This window comes from Anneissia japonica, unplaced genomic scaffold (genome assembly GCF_011630105.1).
Source record: "Anneissia japonica isolate Jap-2015-1 unplaced genomic scaffold, ASM1163010v1 scaffold1511_len2985839_cov193, whole genome shotgun sequence".
In the NCBI taxonomy this organism is placed as follows: Eukaryota; Metazoa; Echinodermata; class Crinoidea; order Comatulida; family Comatulidae; genus Anneissia; species Anneissia japonica.
The window spans coordinates 1,877,093-1,893,867 of record NW_022685291.1 but is presented as its reverse complement, the minus strand read 5'-3'; the positions used below and the strand labels follow the sequence as shown (position 1 = coordinate 1,893,867).

The 16,775-nt window shown below is 33.4% G+C and overlaps 1 protein-coding gene and 1 long non-coding RNA gene across 4 annotated transcripts in view; one reads left to right on the top strand and one right to left on the bottom strand.

Annotated features, from left to right (window-relative positions):
- LOC117110551 (AT-rich interactive domain-containing protein 4B-like) overlaps positions 1–6,978 on the bottom strand; it is a 17,659-nt gene extending 10,681 nt beyond the window's left edge. For 2 of the 3 annotated variants that reach the window (XM_033253309.1, XM_033253321.1), the window contains exons 1-6: positions 6,803–6,977; positions 4,498–4,608; positions 4,089–4,151; positions 2,839–2,932; positions 2,201–2,280; positions 964–1,064 (exon numbers count right to left, since the gene is read on the bottom strand). In XM_033253309.1, coding sequence (XP_033109200.1) covers positions 964–1,064; positions 2,201–2,280; positions 2,839–2,932; positions 4,089–4,151; positions 4,498–4,608; positions 6,803–6,805 — 452 coding nt within the window. In that variant the 5' untranslated portion in view covers positions 6,806–6,977. Of the gene's footprint in view, positions 1–963; positions 1,065–2,200; positions 2,281–2,838; positions 2,933–4,088; positions 4,152–4,497; positions 4,609–6,802 lie in introns of all 3 variants that reach the window. The other variant, XM_033253318.1, reaches the window with a different exon arrangement.
- Positions 6,979–7,224: 246 nt separating this feature from the next.
- Positions 7,225–16,169, top strand: LOC117110569. Its single transcript, XR_004445723.1, has 4 exons — positions 7,225–7,383; positions 11,217–11,476; positions 12,924–13,081; positions 14,036–16,169. It is a non-coding gene; the product is annotated as an uncharacterized LOC117110569 (long non-coding RNA).
- Positions 16,170–16,775: the final 606 nt, after the last annotated feature.

Sequence of the window (16,775 nt, the reverse complement as noted above, 5' to 3'; positions counted from 1 at the left end):
ACACAAATTTTTGTATTAAGCGATATGAAAAGTATGATGTTATATTAACTAAAAAAAAAATTTATCTAATTTATGTCCATGCTTATCTTTATAAGGATCAATCTAATGACAAAAAACATCTTTCAAAAAACTAAAATATCACTCCATTAAAAATACGGCATTTACTATCTATAAAGCTAATAATAGCTAAATAGCCTCAATTCAATAGAATTCAAAGAAAATTGTATGAGCAAGCATACTGTTACAAATTGGTTAAAGATGTTCTGACATTTCCTTGACTAATGGTAAATTCATAGCTGAATCATCATCAAACTAAATAAGAATTCTATTCAATGTTTTCAATACATGATATCACTGTATTGACATAATTTAATAAAGATAGCATTATGGAATAATATGACTCATCCTTGGCCTGGAGTGATTCCTACTTATTATTAATTCAAAATTGTTTACATATAAACATGAATATGTATAAAATTACAGAAAAAACAATAATGAAAAAAAATGTATGTATTTTCTACATAATAGTAGATAAAAATCAATTCAATAAGCCTTTAAAACACCTAAATTTCCATATTTTTTGGGGGCTTCGCCCCTATGGATTACTTATAAGAGATTCTGACTGATGCCCAACCACGCACACATTTTTCATCAGGGAATTCGGACCCTGGGCACTGCCTAGCCTAGTTAAAAAATCCCATATAATGTATGTATAATTTTTACTGTACTACAATTTTACGGACGTCTGTCCCAAAGGGTTCTAACTTTATGTTAAGCTATGTCCAGATTATGAAATTTTCTTTGACAAAAAACCATCATAAGACTATATATAGTCATAATGTGCCTATATATGGTCATGATATGATGTCATTATGACCATATTTAGACATGTCACATGTTTTTGTCAAATAAAATTTGATAGTCTGGACAGGGCTTTATACCGTACGTATAAAAAACACTTACAAGGATCGAATACTGGGTTTTCTTTTCTTTCTTTTCTTTGCATCTCGGACAACAGGGGTTCCAAAATTCTCTGGGTCTGTCAAGGGTAGATGATCAAGAGTCTGAAAAAAAAACAAATGAAGATCACTGGTTTTCAATTCAATTAAACACATTTTTTACTACAGTGAACTACAGACCAGTAGACTATTGTTTGTATCACTATCATGCCTAGTGGCTGTGTTAATGCAACGATGCTATGCTCAAATAAAGTTTGAGAGTTTTAAAAACAGTTTAAAATTTTTATGAACAGGGCTTATTGTGTTTTGTGTACCTACCAGTTTGATTAAACCAAATGGCCTATTTTTAAATTTATATGATGATGGAAAAGAAATGTATTCGAACAATAAAAGACACATTATTGGTGTGCCGATGGTAGCAACAGCTGATGTTTGCTATTGAATTCTCCAAGGTCACCATTGACAGGGAGGTCACAAATAAAGCAATCTGGCATCACAATTTAATCTTGGGAGTGTATCTCTAAAGAAACAATTGTTCAAAATAGAAAAAAACAAAAACACCAATGGACACCATGAAAGGAAAGATAGTTCAATTTAGCAACAGTCTTCTTCAAACATTTTAGAGAGCAAATAATACAGCCAGAGGGTTTTACTTGAGGACAGGAAACTATAGAATTTACACCGGGAATGAGTAATACAAAGCTGTTAAGGAAGTGATCATAACATCCATACTGTCTACAGGACAAACATCTTCACATGCAATAATACACTTTTCCCAATATTTGCTCTTGTTCAAGTATCCTTGAAAGCCCAAAATAACCACATCAGACTGACACAAATCCTATAATCTTGAATAAGGCAATGTGCACTAGATTTTCCATCATCATTAGGATAATGATTGTTTAGTACTATCCAAAACATTTAGACAAACAAACAAAACAAAAACAAAACAAATTGTTATGGTATGCATTCACTGAAATGACTAATAATTTGAAATAAAATAATGTGCATCTAAGGTAAACATTAATGAATACTGTAGTTGAATCTCCTTTGTTACAATAACATCTTTCAATATATTTCATATGTAAACAATTTTTTTTATTAGTAGTTTAAACAAAAAGATATGCTTTTTAATTATTCAAATTCTTATTCCTAGATGGTTTATGTATCAATTCGAGTTGATTGAGGCATACATTTTGGTATGGTAATAAGTTTGATTGTAAACCAATTCTGTATCTTACCTCACTTTCATTAAAGTGTCTTTCCCCTTGAAGGCAAAGTGATGATCTTCGTAGCGTCTTCTCATCTCCATCATCAAAAACTGTAGATTAAATAAAACATAAAATAATCATATAATTTATTACTCTGAAATTCTGAAAAAAAAAAATAATAAAGTATAAGCTAATTACCAACAGAAAAGATAGTTGGGGATTAACATTTAAATTTTATCACTTTAAACTTACTACTTAGAGAACAGGTAGTTTGGAAAGACTACCCATACTTTTGAGAGCACCTTAGCTCAGTCGGCTAGACTGGTGGTAGCCACTGTGTGTGCGCTGAACCATGAAGAACTTGTGGTCCCTGGTTCAATCCCCATCGCTGCTCTCCATGTATTTCAGCTGGAGGGCCGAACTGCAAGTTACAATAGCGCACCGTCTTTCGGATGAGACGTTTAAGCCGTTGTTCCTGTGTGCATTATGGCCCATGTGCACGTTAAAGAATGCAGTAGACTCTTTGGAAAATAGTAGGGGATTGTCTCCCAATGTACTGTCCAATCACCATCAGAAGACCCCACTGAAAGTGAGTCTTCTTCTATTTTGGAAAGTAAGCTTAGTTGATAGGAAGCTAAGACTTTTTTTACTATAAGTAACTAACTTACCAACTGTGTAAGTGCTTGCATCTGTAAGCTTTAAGATGACACCTTCTTGGTACGTACCCTGTTCTGGGTGCTTTGCATGTACTGCTGCACCAATCTACAAAAACCAGAAAAAATCAACGAAAATAGAAATCTGCCAATATTCAATACCCGGACACATTATTCATTGTATTTAAGAAAATTTGTGTTCAACAAAATAATGCTTGCATAAAGCCTTGAAATTTGAATTTTAGTACTTTTTAATTTGCATTAGATGCAGATAGGAAATGTTTAATTTCAATTTAGTTTCATTTTTTAAGAAAAATCGTCAGCATAGTTTTGCAGCTAAATCGAAAATATACAGTAGTACCTTCTTATATTGGTTAGATTAAAATAAGTTGGTTTATATATTTGGTAATTTACAAACATTTTTGTGGTGTTTAAATTTTTGTTAAACAATTTTTATTGTAACTTCTATTCAGAAGGAATGTCCTCCCACCAGGACCACCACCAATTATAGATTTATTCAAGATCTGTTGTAACTTGTATTTCAATTTGTTACTGCTGGATAGTTAAAGATGCGTATTGTCCTCTGAAGAGAATGACTAAAAATGATAAAAATAATTTTGAAATTATCTTGCTCAATTTTCAGTAACAAATTATTAACTTGAGCATAAAAAATATAGGGTAAACATTTTTTGAACACTGACATCTATGTTCAAGTTGATAATTTTTCTGTTACTTCAAAATGAGCAGGTAAATTTTAAAAATTAAGGCAGGGGTGTTACAACGTACAGCCATAATATCGGTACTGGTTTGAACGGCATGCTTGCCTATGGTTCTAGTGGTGGAACAAGTCTTCTTGAATAAGGACAACAAACTGTGGGCCAGCGTACACAATTGCTCACACGCACTTTAAAGAACCTAGTACATCTGGTCCAATCACCCCTGTTGTGGACGGGCGAGAGTAGCTGGTACTGGTTTACATGTAGAGACACTTATGGGCGAAGCAAGTTACAACTAATAGCTAGTTCCCATTTCGGTGTAAAGCATTATATAAATCTAATTACATTACATCAGAAACAATAATTCAACAAAAGAAAAAATAAAACATGAATCATAACATATTGCTTTTAATTAAAATGTGCTAGCAAAATTTAATTATTTGGAATAAAAAATGTAATAAAATTTTTTTCTTTTATTTTGGTTTCATCAATAATTCAAAGTGAAACCAAACAAAAAAACTGAATGATAGAAATTGAAAGCAGCCTTACCTTCAATTGACCATTCACAAACTCATCACTGACAATGGCTGAAGAGAAGCCCTTGAAACTGATCTATAGAAAACATTCATCAAAATTAATAAGTACTACATAACAGCTTTTAGTGAAGTTATGTCCAATAAAAAAAAAATTCTCAAAATTGAGTATTGGTGAAGAATGTCATAATTTCTTTCAAATAAGAGAAAAACAAAGCAATGACTTTTTAAATACAAAGGACTATTTAATTTATAGATTATAAATAATTGTAAACTGTCCAATACGGGCATGAACTCAGGGGCATATCAAACATTTTTAATTTCAATATACAACTTCAGTGATTTTGAACATCCTCACACTGACAATGATGCCAGCAGCAACAATAATAATAATCACAATATTAATTATAATAATATGTACTCACTTTACACTTTACATGCTTTGAAGCAGTTTTAACTTTGGCTTCGCAAAATGCACCTCTGTACTTGGCACTGACATCAGTACCAACAGTCAAATATGCTGGACAATCTCGATCCTAAAAAGATATTACAAAGGAAAAATTAACTGACATCCTTGTAATTTAAACACTTGTAATGCAACTTTCAAAATAACATACTGTTAATAAATAATACTTCAAACTAATATATGAACTTTGGTATAGGCCAAAAATTAAGAATATCCGTATGTTTTATATTTATTGTTTGAAATTACTTTCCCTCAAATATACCCAGTGTACTTAAGATATAAACATGTTAATGTGTTTCATAGAATATTAAATTCTCTAGAGCAAGATCAATTCCAACCTTTATTTTACGTCAGCATTAATATTACCAATTAAAAATCTAAGGTGAATCTGCAAGTTATTCCTGGAGCAAGCAATGATGTGTCTACATGTAGGATATGTGTGCATTAATAGGAAGCTATGTTTACTTATGCAGTCCCTGATTGTATTGACCTTCACAGATCAGTGATCATGAATGCTATTGGTTGTTCGCAATACAATTCCTGTAAAAGGCAGCGTACAGTTTCTCCATAAGAAGCATTGTATTGGCAGCCTGCCAGAATCTCATTGCCTGTGTACTTTGCTACAAATTGCTATCAAAAAGATAATTCTACATGATGGTAACACAAATACATTTGTGTTAAGTATGTGTGTATTACTGCTACATATTAATTGGTTATTTGTACTCAATAAAATAATGTCAGTAAATACGCTCTGTTCCCAAACATTTGAAGTTTGATTACTTAGAATAAAATGTTTACAAAGAAAATAAATATATTTTTACACTTACTGTAAATACATAATTATAGAGATAAAAATATAATCGATTGACATGCGACAGATGAAATATGTGATTTAACTATTAATCATAAGAAAAATACATTTTCTTGTAGACTTTCAACAAGATAAAACTCAACAATCACATAGTCAACTGAAGGAACCCAGATCATTAAGCCAAATTCGGGTGTTTCACAATTTATTTGTGAATGCTACTGTAAATAATAGCTTTCAATTGAAAACTAAAACATTTTCCTTGCCACTTAACAGATGGACATATGCAACGGTTCCTAAATTCCTTTGCACAGACTTTTTAAATACCTGGTAGAGGTAATCAATTACTTATCTTTTTTGTAGTGAAGGTTCTGTAAATTAGTGAACATTCTTTTTTTATCTGTAGAGCTTGAATTGAATTTGAAGAGTGAGTTGTATTCAATGTTTTTGAATTTTTTTTAGATTCTTTGAATTTTACAGATGGTTTACATCTTTAAATATTTCTTATTTAGTTGAAACTTAGCCTGACAAGATTAGCCAAAGAAAAATAATTAATTTTTTAACTGAAATATTAATAATAATAATTATTACAGTACTTTCTATATATTACTTTCATACATAAAAAAAAAATAAGTCTAAATAAAAATATTCAATTTAAAAAAAGCAATATTCAAATAAATTTGGTTTAAATATCTCACCACTCAAGACTTTGTCGTAAAAGTAAAGTTGACATTTCCCATACAAAAGATAAATAAAAAATTTTTAAACTCAACAAATAAGGTTGTTCACTACAATTCCAATTTTTAACAGTCAAAACAAATTCTACTTTGATTCATCTAAAATATTTTATCAATGCGACTTATCATACAGCAATAGGTCTGTTATTAAAATATTAAACTGGTTTGTGCAACATACATTTTTTACCAGACTTCTAAGCCTAAAAAGATCTTGTTCCTGCCTTTTCAAAATATAGTCTGATTTACATGCAAATTTGTGCATAATTGTACCTTAATAATAATTAATATACCACCAATTTAGAGATCCTAGACTTATACAAGCAATTAATCTGGAAACACGAATCCTGGTCAAAAACAAACTACAAGTCAGCAACCTAGCTAGGCCTAGGCCACTCCTTGCTGAGCAGGGAGGTCTCTGTAACAAAATGAAAAAGAGGGGGTTTTCCCCAATGAAAATCTTTCTGTTATACATCCAACGCGACCATCAATTAAAAAAAAATACAATACCTTACTGTCTGATACTACGTTTAATATTTATAGTAATATTTAACGTCAGAAATTAAAACCGTCTACGACAAGCCAGCTGATGCTCAACACGAAATGTTCAATACAATACAGGCGTAGGCCTACACACGTTCACAATCTTCTTGCCTGTGAATGTGTTGTGTGTAGGGAACCTGGAGTAAGACAAAACCAAAAGTCATATAATTCCTACTTACCATAATGAAATCCAAAAAATATACGCCCAAATGATCACTGGACTATACTTGATGCAGGATGAACAATTTGTTCCAAAAACCCTGAAAAAATCACTCTGAATTCAACGACATTTCAAGCATTAACTTCGGAACATTCATACGGTAAGCACAAAACGGAATCGGTAGAAAGACAACAACTTGTCATGGGGGGTCGCAAGCTCTGATTGGCTTAAGGTCACGTGGACATGTCACGGTACCATTAAAGAAGAGATGTTTAGTACCTATAATTATAAATTTAACCATCATTCTAAATTTATTAAAGAAAAAATATTGATTGATTATTGATTATTGATATATTGAAGAATAAATATTATATAATGCTATCAAAATTATGATGTTACTAAATTTGTCAAAATTAATCAGTACTTACAAAACTACCCATTTACAAGTCCTGATTCCCAATGAGGTTATTTGTTGACCTCAGGTTCAAAAGATATTTGGTGTCAGTGTGCAAAATATGGCGAACAAAGCCAGAAAATCAGGAGGTGACTGTCAGCTAAATCGTGAATTTACCTCAAGAAGAGTCGAAATAGTTTCTGATTGTACGGTATTCATATATCTTAGCTACTTTAGATATATATAGACGTTATACTATTCAATTATAAGCTAAGAAACTTTGGATTTATGGGCTTCTTTACAAGAGAAAACCTTCTTTCCGGAAACTTGCATGAGTAATGAGGTCCCTGGAATATGTATTTTATTCTTATTGTCCAGGTCATTGTGAACCTTGTACTCTGTATCATGTTTTTAATCGAAATCTGTCACCACAACATGCATGCGATTCAAACTGCAGGATGGATTAGGGTCCTTTCTTATTTTTTGTTTATTATAATAATTCTATGCCTGATTTTAGTGTTTTTAAATGCACTTTGACTTAATATTGTATTTATATATAACAATTATTCGATACTTCTTGTTACTTTGGTTTGTGTGAGCCAACCCATATACAACAATCAACTGATTAAAAAAGTCATCATTCACCAGGCTTTTCTCTTTTAAAATTATTTTATTGTGAAAAGGATTCTTTTCCCACCTTAAGGACACTTGAAGTCCACAGTAATGCATGGACAGAAGTGAGGAACAGCCACACAGTTTATCGAGAGCTGGTGAGATGATGGCATCGGGACCATACTGCACCATAGATTTTGAAATGCTATGCCAATAATAGACTGAATCGGTGACTCCAGCTATTACTGGTCATGTGACATATAGTGAGTACTAAATGTAAACATCAACACCGTAAACCACAGTGCACTCATATACAGAACACAGTATATTGAGAGAGTTACGATGTTTTTTAGACAGCGACCCAAAGTAAGGCAGTAGGCCTATGTTTTTTTTGTAGATAGTGATTTATAATTAATTTCGCAATCTCTGTGCATTTTATTTAGGCTCTGGAATGTTGCTAGTGTATGAGGCTTAACACTCGCAGTGCAGCCCTGTGAGTGTTAAACCTTGACCAGGGGCCCGGAGCAGGGAGGGAGTTGTTATGCCTTGACTATATCTCTGTAGTCGAGTTCTGTAGGTAGTAAATAAAGTAGAAAATAACCCTTAACGGTACTGATTGCTCAACTAAACTTGTGAAACAGGCTGGTGATAATAGGCCTGGTTGGTATGGTACATAATGCCAGTACATTATAATAATATGTTGTGTCATTATCCTCGGCAGTAACTACAAACATAATATGATTTAATTTTGGATTTAAAATAACTGTAAAATAATACTCTTGCAACGATTGAGGAGATTTGTACGTCGTGAAGGTACCGTACCTTGACCAGGGCAGGGAAGGAGTTGTTATGCCTCGACTATATATGTATCTCTGTAGTCGAGTAGGTAATAAAGTAGAAAATAACCCTTAACGGTACTGATTGTTACTGATTGCTCAACCATACTTGGTCTAGGAAACAGGCTGGTGATAATAGGCCTATTTGGTATGGTACATCCTAATGCCAGTACGTAATAATATTTGTTATGTCATTATGATGATCATTATACTCGGCAGTACAGTAAATACAAACATCCTATGATTTAATTTTGGATTTAAAATAATTAAAATAATACTCTTGCAACAAATGGGGAGGTTCGTTTTTGTTTTTTTGTTGTTTTTTTTTTCATGCGATAGCATTTGCCATGAATGATATTCTTGACTTAGGCCTAAAAAGTAACTCGGCTGGCAACGACTCCACTGGAGCAATATACACGTCGTGAAGGTACTGTACCTTTCTTTGAAAAACTTCCAGGCTTTATTCCCACTATCTATTGGAGCCTTACCAAACCAAACTGATAAGTGTTTGAAAATTTAATTTTGGAATACTTCTAAGTGATTTACCAAATTATAACTCGCATTCCAACCAACATTTGCAACATCTATGATGTGACTTGCATCAACAACAAGGCGAAGCCATATTCAATGCAGGCCCCGAATTTGGGGATTTTATGGGCAAGGCCAAATGGCCTCTGGTATGACATGATTTTGAAAGGCACCAAGGCCAAACTTTCAAGTATAAAAGGGCACCCAAGGCAAAATTTGATTTAGCCTCAGTACTAATTTCTTGTGAGTGCCTTGATTCGTCAGTAGCCAGGCTAGGCAAGCTACTGTAGGCCTAGGCCAAGCCAAGCTAGGCCTAGCCAAGCCATAGTTGTCAATGATGACTTTGTTTAGAGTATTCTATTAATTATCGATTCAATGTTGGAATATACTGCGGCAGTCGGCGATCGTACAAAACAGTCAAATTTCAAGAAGTTCGATATCTTTATGCTGTTGCTCAGTCCATCATCATCGGAGAGGAAGCCACAACTCTAAACTGGCCGCGTAAGCTGCGATGACGTAAGATCGCCCAAAGTTTACAACTATACAAAGGCCGTATTCGACTGGTCGTTCTTCATTAAACCACGCCCACCAGCGCGCAGCGGTAACATTCTACTCAACGAAGACGACCAGTCGAATAGAAAACTTTTAATACTCGACAAAACAAAATGGCTGTATAGTTACCGCGATACACGTTGCGTAATCAAGATTGTTCAACTTGTGGTAGTATGGGTTTTTCGTTTAAAAAAATATTTTCATCCAGTTTTTTTTATTCTGTTTGCCTACAATAATTTATTGACTCCATGTGGGTAAATATTATAATGTTTATTTTATTAAATTTAATCTAAGTTATATTAACGCAAATGTTGTTAATAATAAATCACCAATCGGCCATGTCTCTCTTTGGTCACGTGGGTAACTTAACGCTGATTAACACACTCTGGTTTACGTCAATTTTCGTTGTCAACGAAGTCTATTTAACGAACCAGTCGAATGAAAATAATACTCAACGAAAATTCGTTCCAATGAAATGAACCAGTCGAATGAGCCCATGTTAACATTGCAATAACTGCTAGAGTAAGACGCATGTGCACACAACGGTAACCGCAAAAACAGTTCGTATCAACAACACACATGGAAATTCTCTCATGTTCTGTTCTGTCACTGCAACCTGGCTTAGGCGACCTACGTTTTTGGCTTTAGTGTTTTCTTTCAAGATTTAAACGGTCTTACTTAGATTTATTTTACGTGTCAAACGATCTATATTAAGCATCGTGAGGGCACCAAAGCCAAGGCTTCAAAAGGGCAGGCAAGTAGTGGCCGTCATCGTGCTTCATTTTTCAGGGGCACCAAGGCCAACTGGGAGGGCACCGTCGGCAATGGCCGCGGTTAAATTCGAGGCCTGTCAATGCATCGTCGTCTCGCGATCTCGATAGATGTAAACAAACCCTAATACCCACTATAAGTCACATGACCCGAGCTGCCGATTCTGTCTATTCATCCACACATTGCTTTTCTGGTGGAATCCTGCAGCTGAGTTAAACACTAGGAGGTATTTGGGATAGTAAAGGCATTCCTTGATTAGTAGTGGTGGAGGTGTTACTATTACAAAAGTAGGTCCAGAGGATATCTCTAGCACTAACCCAACCGGATTCATGAGGAATCTGAGTTTGTACAGAATTTAGAAACCCAACTAGTGTTTGAGTTTTCTAAAATTGACCAAACTTCAACAAAATTTTTAAATTTTTAATTATTTTAAATTTAATTCACTTAGTTCATACATACTGTACATTAATTAAAATTCTTTTAAAAACACTAATTACTGTAGTTTGCAGGTCAAATAAATTTATAATACAATAGAGTACCTGGTCATCTGTTTTTGTCTTTTTAGTAGCTGCTGGTATTATTGGTTAGGTTGACAATCAGAGGATGTTGGCACAACTACATTCAGTTCATGACTATGAAAATATTCACTTTGATTTGGTAATTGTTTTTTTTATCTGGTCACTGATCATGTACAGTATTATTTGCATGTTTTAACCTTCCATACCGTTAATTCATTTTAGAACATTCTCTGGCTTTTGTGTGAAGCTGTGTGAAAGAAGTTTACTAGGATCTGACAGCTTTGATAAATGTACAGATGGAAAAGCATGATAATTAAATGGAAGCCAACAGTATGGTCTTGCAAGAAGACAAATGACATGATTGAAATTTGATGTGAAAGCTCAAGTTCTGGAGTTGCATATCATACAGTAAGATGCCATACCAGTGGCATAGGAATACCATCTAGTTAAACAGTAACAAAGTCAGAGTACATAGTCTTCAGGTATGTTCCATTCCATATGGCAGCATTTTATTTTTATTGGTTAATGACAAATTGGGAAAGGAGGAAAATGTATATATTCTCGTAGTACAGTATTGTAGGAGCGTGTGGCACAGGGTGTAAGGCGTTGGACTTTCAATCAGAAGGTCAGGGGTTCGAGACCAATGTTCGTCACACTGCTTGTGTTCTTGGGGAAGACACTTTATCTGCATTTGCCTTTCTTCACCCAGGAATATAAATGGACACAGTACCTGGTAGGAGGTGAATGATTCAGAATGAAATTAGTAGTGTTGTTTACAGGCATAGCTAGGAATACTCCTCAAGGAGTGGGTTAGCTTAAACGTTGTGTATATTGATTCTTTGTCCAATGACACCCCCTAAAACGCGCATGGAGCATTTGTCTGGATATGTGCGCTTATAATTCCTGTTAAATAAATAATAATAATAATAGTAAAAATTAATTGATATAATGTAGTAATTATCGACATACAATTAACACTATAAAAAGATGGCTATACAGTAAGATGGCTTTGGGATTCCAACATTTTATTTTTGCAGGTGATGTGTAAATCCTTTACTATCAGTAGAACCTCATTTTTACGTACCTTAGTTATACGAACCCTCAGGTTTTCGTACGCCATGTAAGGACGATGATGTCATCAATAACCCCCAAAATACTCGAAACAAATGGCACTCTTCAGGGTCACCATAATGTAAAAGAAGATTTGTTAGTTTCTGTCTATTATCTCAATACTGTAACAATAAACAAACCATATGCAAAGAATTTGCATTCAACAGCCAACTTTGATTGTGTGTAATTAATTGCTGTTAGTTATATTATCTAAAAACGTGGACTGAGCGAGATGAACAACTACTGTCGCTGCACAAAATAATTTCTTTCCTTCTTAGGTTCGTGTGAAAAACTAGTTTAATCAAATTTTGTACATGAAGTTTACAAAGCTGTGTAGGCTTCATTCTACTCACAAACGCTAACTGTTTGGCTCACCCAGTACAGTGCACATGGTTTTAGTTTGTCTTAGCCTGCCCAGACAACACCGCAGCTCTGTTGTTTAGAATAGCCATCAAGGGGAATTCCCAATTCCCCTTGATCTTAGTTAAATAAAAGATATAAATTTATAAATTAATACACTAGACACATGCTTTTATTTGAACACTTTATTATGACATCGTAAAGTGATGAATAGAAACACTAACACAAGGTTTTATTTGTAGGCCTTGGCCTATTGTTGTAGGCTTAGGTAACATCGTTTGTTCATAACATACATTTATTGAGTCTTGCGTACGTATCAGGTCACCACAAATTTAACCCAAACTTGATTTTATGAATCCCCAGATTTACAAGGCTGTACTGTAATCACAAATCACAAAAAAATAGATGGTTTAAACCCAGATCTGCATCTTAACCACTCTTGCTTTCATTTCATTGCAGTTTATATTAAATTCTGAAATCCTCTGGATGAACCCTAGTGCATTTATGTGAACCAAAGCACAAATTAACCAAAGCACAAATTGATCACAGCACAGCCGGTTTGTGAAGGTTTGGATGTGGCCTAAAAATTTATTGCAATACTCAAGCCAAATTGTATCGTAAGTAAAATACACAATTCTTACAGTACTTGATGTAATGTAGTATGGATTTATATAGCGCTTTATTTATACCAAAGTCAAGTGTTTGGGGTGTTGACTAGCTCATACAGTAACTTTGCTTCTCCCTTTTGGTACCAGGAACAGTACTTTTGTCTGTCTACGACAGGGGCTGTACGGACAAGTACATCAAGGTAACACCCTACTAGTTTCGAAAGGTTTAAAGTGCACATGATCCAAATTGGGCACTGAGCCTACGGTTTATAGTGGCTGTACATTGCTGCTGCCCTTACTTAACCGCTTGGCCATTCAACTCACTGATACATCCTGCATATTTACTAATCAGGAAACCTAAGTTATAATTGAAATAATGTTACATTTCCTGTGTTTCTATTGTTAATAATTTTGTTGTTAATTGTTGAGAGTAGTGCTAAGTTTCAGACTAACACATAAAATAACAGTTTAATTTTATTCACATTAATGGTTAGAACAAATAATATATGATTTTTATTTGTTTCTTTAACCAGGGGGTATACATTCAGTGACTAGCACTGCTTTCCGAGGAAGCCCTGGTACATACAGTAAATATAACAAAAAATGTTATTCACGAAATTCAAAAGTAAATCAAAAACAATGATAAGAAAGCCTAAAACTTAAATGATTTTAAGGGGCATAAGGGTCGAAACATTTTTCATTTAAATAAAATAAAATAATATAATGGTCATATAAATCCTTGTGTTTAGTTGTTGGCTTAAATAACTCTGATGTAATTGGTTATGGTTAATTTCAACCTAATTTGTACTCAATTTTATAGTCAACATTTTGATTAATGTTATTCTAGTAGATAAAAAAATGCAGCTAAAATGTACAATCAATATGGCATCCTATGTGTTTCCATTAAAATCTTACTAGAAATTATGTAGTTTCTATGTTCTCCTGTTTTTGTTTATTTTTCAGGTAGCTAGCTGATGTTGAATATCTAACTGATAGAAAATTAATCAGGAGGAACTTTTGATCAAATGAATGCATGTTTTTCCATAAAGTATTGAAGAAAGATTGTGGAAAATACTAGTTTGGAATGTATGCTCATATCTCAGCAGTTAGTAATCCAAAATTGGAAGTTATTGATGTGTGCTGTTTTCTGATGTTGAGATGATACACATGTGCATATGACGACACCTATATTTTACTAATGTACCGGTACATCTTTGTACTCTTTTTCAATCATTCTTAGCGATTGCATCCTCTTACAGACAGATATACTGTATACTGTAATTACGGTAATATTTTTTTTCATCCTTCAGACAGATATACTGTATACAGTAATTACAGTAATTTTTTTTTTCATCCAACAGTCTAGCAAATTATTATGGTGTCAAAACTTTTTTTACAAGGAGTTTAATGATCATTTGTAGCTTTTAGGAAAGTACAGTAGCAGACTCCCTGTGACAGTGAAAATAAATGCCATGTTTTTCAGACTAAAAATGCTTTAGGCAGTTTATATTAATAATAAGAATAATAACAACAGAATAATTAATTATAATAATGTAAATAAAAATTATATTAATTATGATAATGATAATACAGATTAAATAATAAAATTACAACCTCCTTACACCAGCCCTATAATGAGGAGCACCCAATTTTTAGTTAAACATCTCTGTAAAAATAATGGTACAGTCTTATGGTTAACACTATATGAAGGTCAAAAAGAAAACTCAGACCCACTAAACACATTATAGTCACAAAAGTTCAGCCCTTAACCCTCTTCATTTGGTTAAAACTCCCTTATAAATAGTTATGGTACAGTAAAAAAAAAATCAGCACTAGGTGTTTCGGTCTGAGAAAACTCTTCCCTTCATTAAGCTCAGTTATTTTTACAAAATTAAAACAAAAAGAAACAAAATATTATTTATTATTACTGTTTACGTATACTATACAGTACATATAAAATTCCTTTATGCACTTTGCAACAACAAAATAGTGCACATGAAATAAAAAGTTAATTGATTACTTTGAAAGTTAATAAATAAAACAGAAATATCAATACCTGGTTTTATCAAATTTGCAAGCAAAATTCAAGCAAGTGTTCATATTTTATCAGTGGTAGATTTTTGGGACAGTTCTCTTTCAAGAGATGGTGTGGTTCGAATCCACACTACCACTATTGGACATTATGTTTGTTATTTTGTGTAGCTCTAGTCAGGCTGTAGTTCATATTTTTTGTAATTCATGTAATCATCACACAAAGTTTAATTTTTCAAAAATTCAAACTTAATAGAAAAAAAAAACTACTATTTTATTAGAGTGCACCACCCAATTTGAGACCCCACTAATTTGAGACCACTTTTTCAAAGAACCAAATAAGAATCTTCATTTCTTTTATTCACAAAGTAACCCTCTAATTGGAGACCGAACCCAGAGACGACCCTAAGTTTTCAGACCACAAGGCGGTCTCGAATTTGAGGGCGAGCTGTACTATTAACGTTTCTAATCAGTTGTTAGTCAGATATTAATACCTTTGTATATAAAATATGAACTGATTTTTTATAAACCTTGTATTTGTAAATGGAAGCAGCTTAGCTCATGTTGCTATATTGATGGTAGCATGTGTGTCCGATGAACGTTGCCAGTTCAATTCCGTCTACTGGAGAGCTGAATTGCAAGTTTAAATAATGCAGTCCTTCATAAGAGACCTTTAATAGTAGTTATGGAAATGTAGCTTGGTTGCTAAGATGCTTGCCCCCCAATCCTAGTGCCTGGGTTAAATTTCTCTCTTATGGTGTATTGCAAAACCAAGCACTTTTGAAAGTTGTATATTTCGTTAGGTTTATTAGCTTCCAACTTTAAATTAGAAATTTATAATGAAATCATTGCCAATAAAGATATTTGAATATATATAGACTTAGAATATTCATCCCTGCCAGCAATGATTTGCAGTAGCGGATTCAATGTGAGGCGGGGAAGTGGGATCCGTTATTTCTAATCCTTTAATCCGCCACTGATTTGCACATTAAAATGTCTAATTGAAAACTGATTTCTGTGTTTTTTTCAATGAGTAATTCAGAATTTTTTTTTCTTAGGTTTCTCATGTATTTTTAGTTGACACTAGTACTGTATAAGTTTAAAAACACAAAGCTATTTTAATTTTAAAACACCATACTGTAAAATAATAAAATACATCATACTTTTTAATAATTTATTTCTGTCTATCTTTAATATATCTAACCTGTGATGACAGAGCCATTCTAATGAGTGATGTCAACGATTGCTGTTATAGGTTGCAAAATCTGCCAACCAGATTCTCTATCTACTTCACCAGTGACGTATCTAGCAATCTCAAAATCGAAGGGGGTGCTCAATGATATTGATGACACTAGCTCTCAAAATAAGGTGATACGAGGTGATCTAATTGAGCGAGATTTTTTGGCTTCAAACATTTTCAGTTTGGGTGACTATGGGGGAGTACCCCAGTAAAAAGGAATATTACCAAGACCGTGGTAACATTCCAATTGGTAATTATTACCACTGTCTGCACATGTTTTTTGAGTCGGTTAATTTTACTGCGAGAAATTATAAAACTGATCAGGAGAATTGACTATTGAAGGTGCTAATCCATGGCATCTCCATTGAGTAGTGCTCAAACAGGTGTTCTAATTGGACCTTTTGGCTCTGTAAAACTAATCTGTTCAGTTTT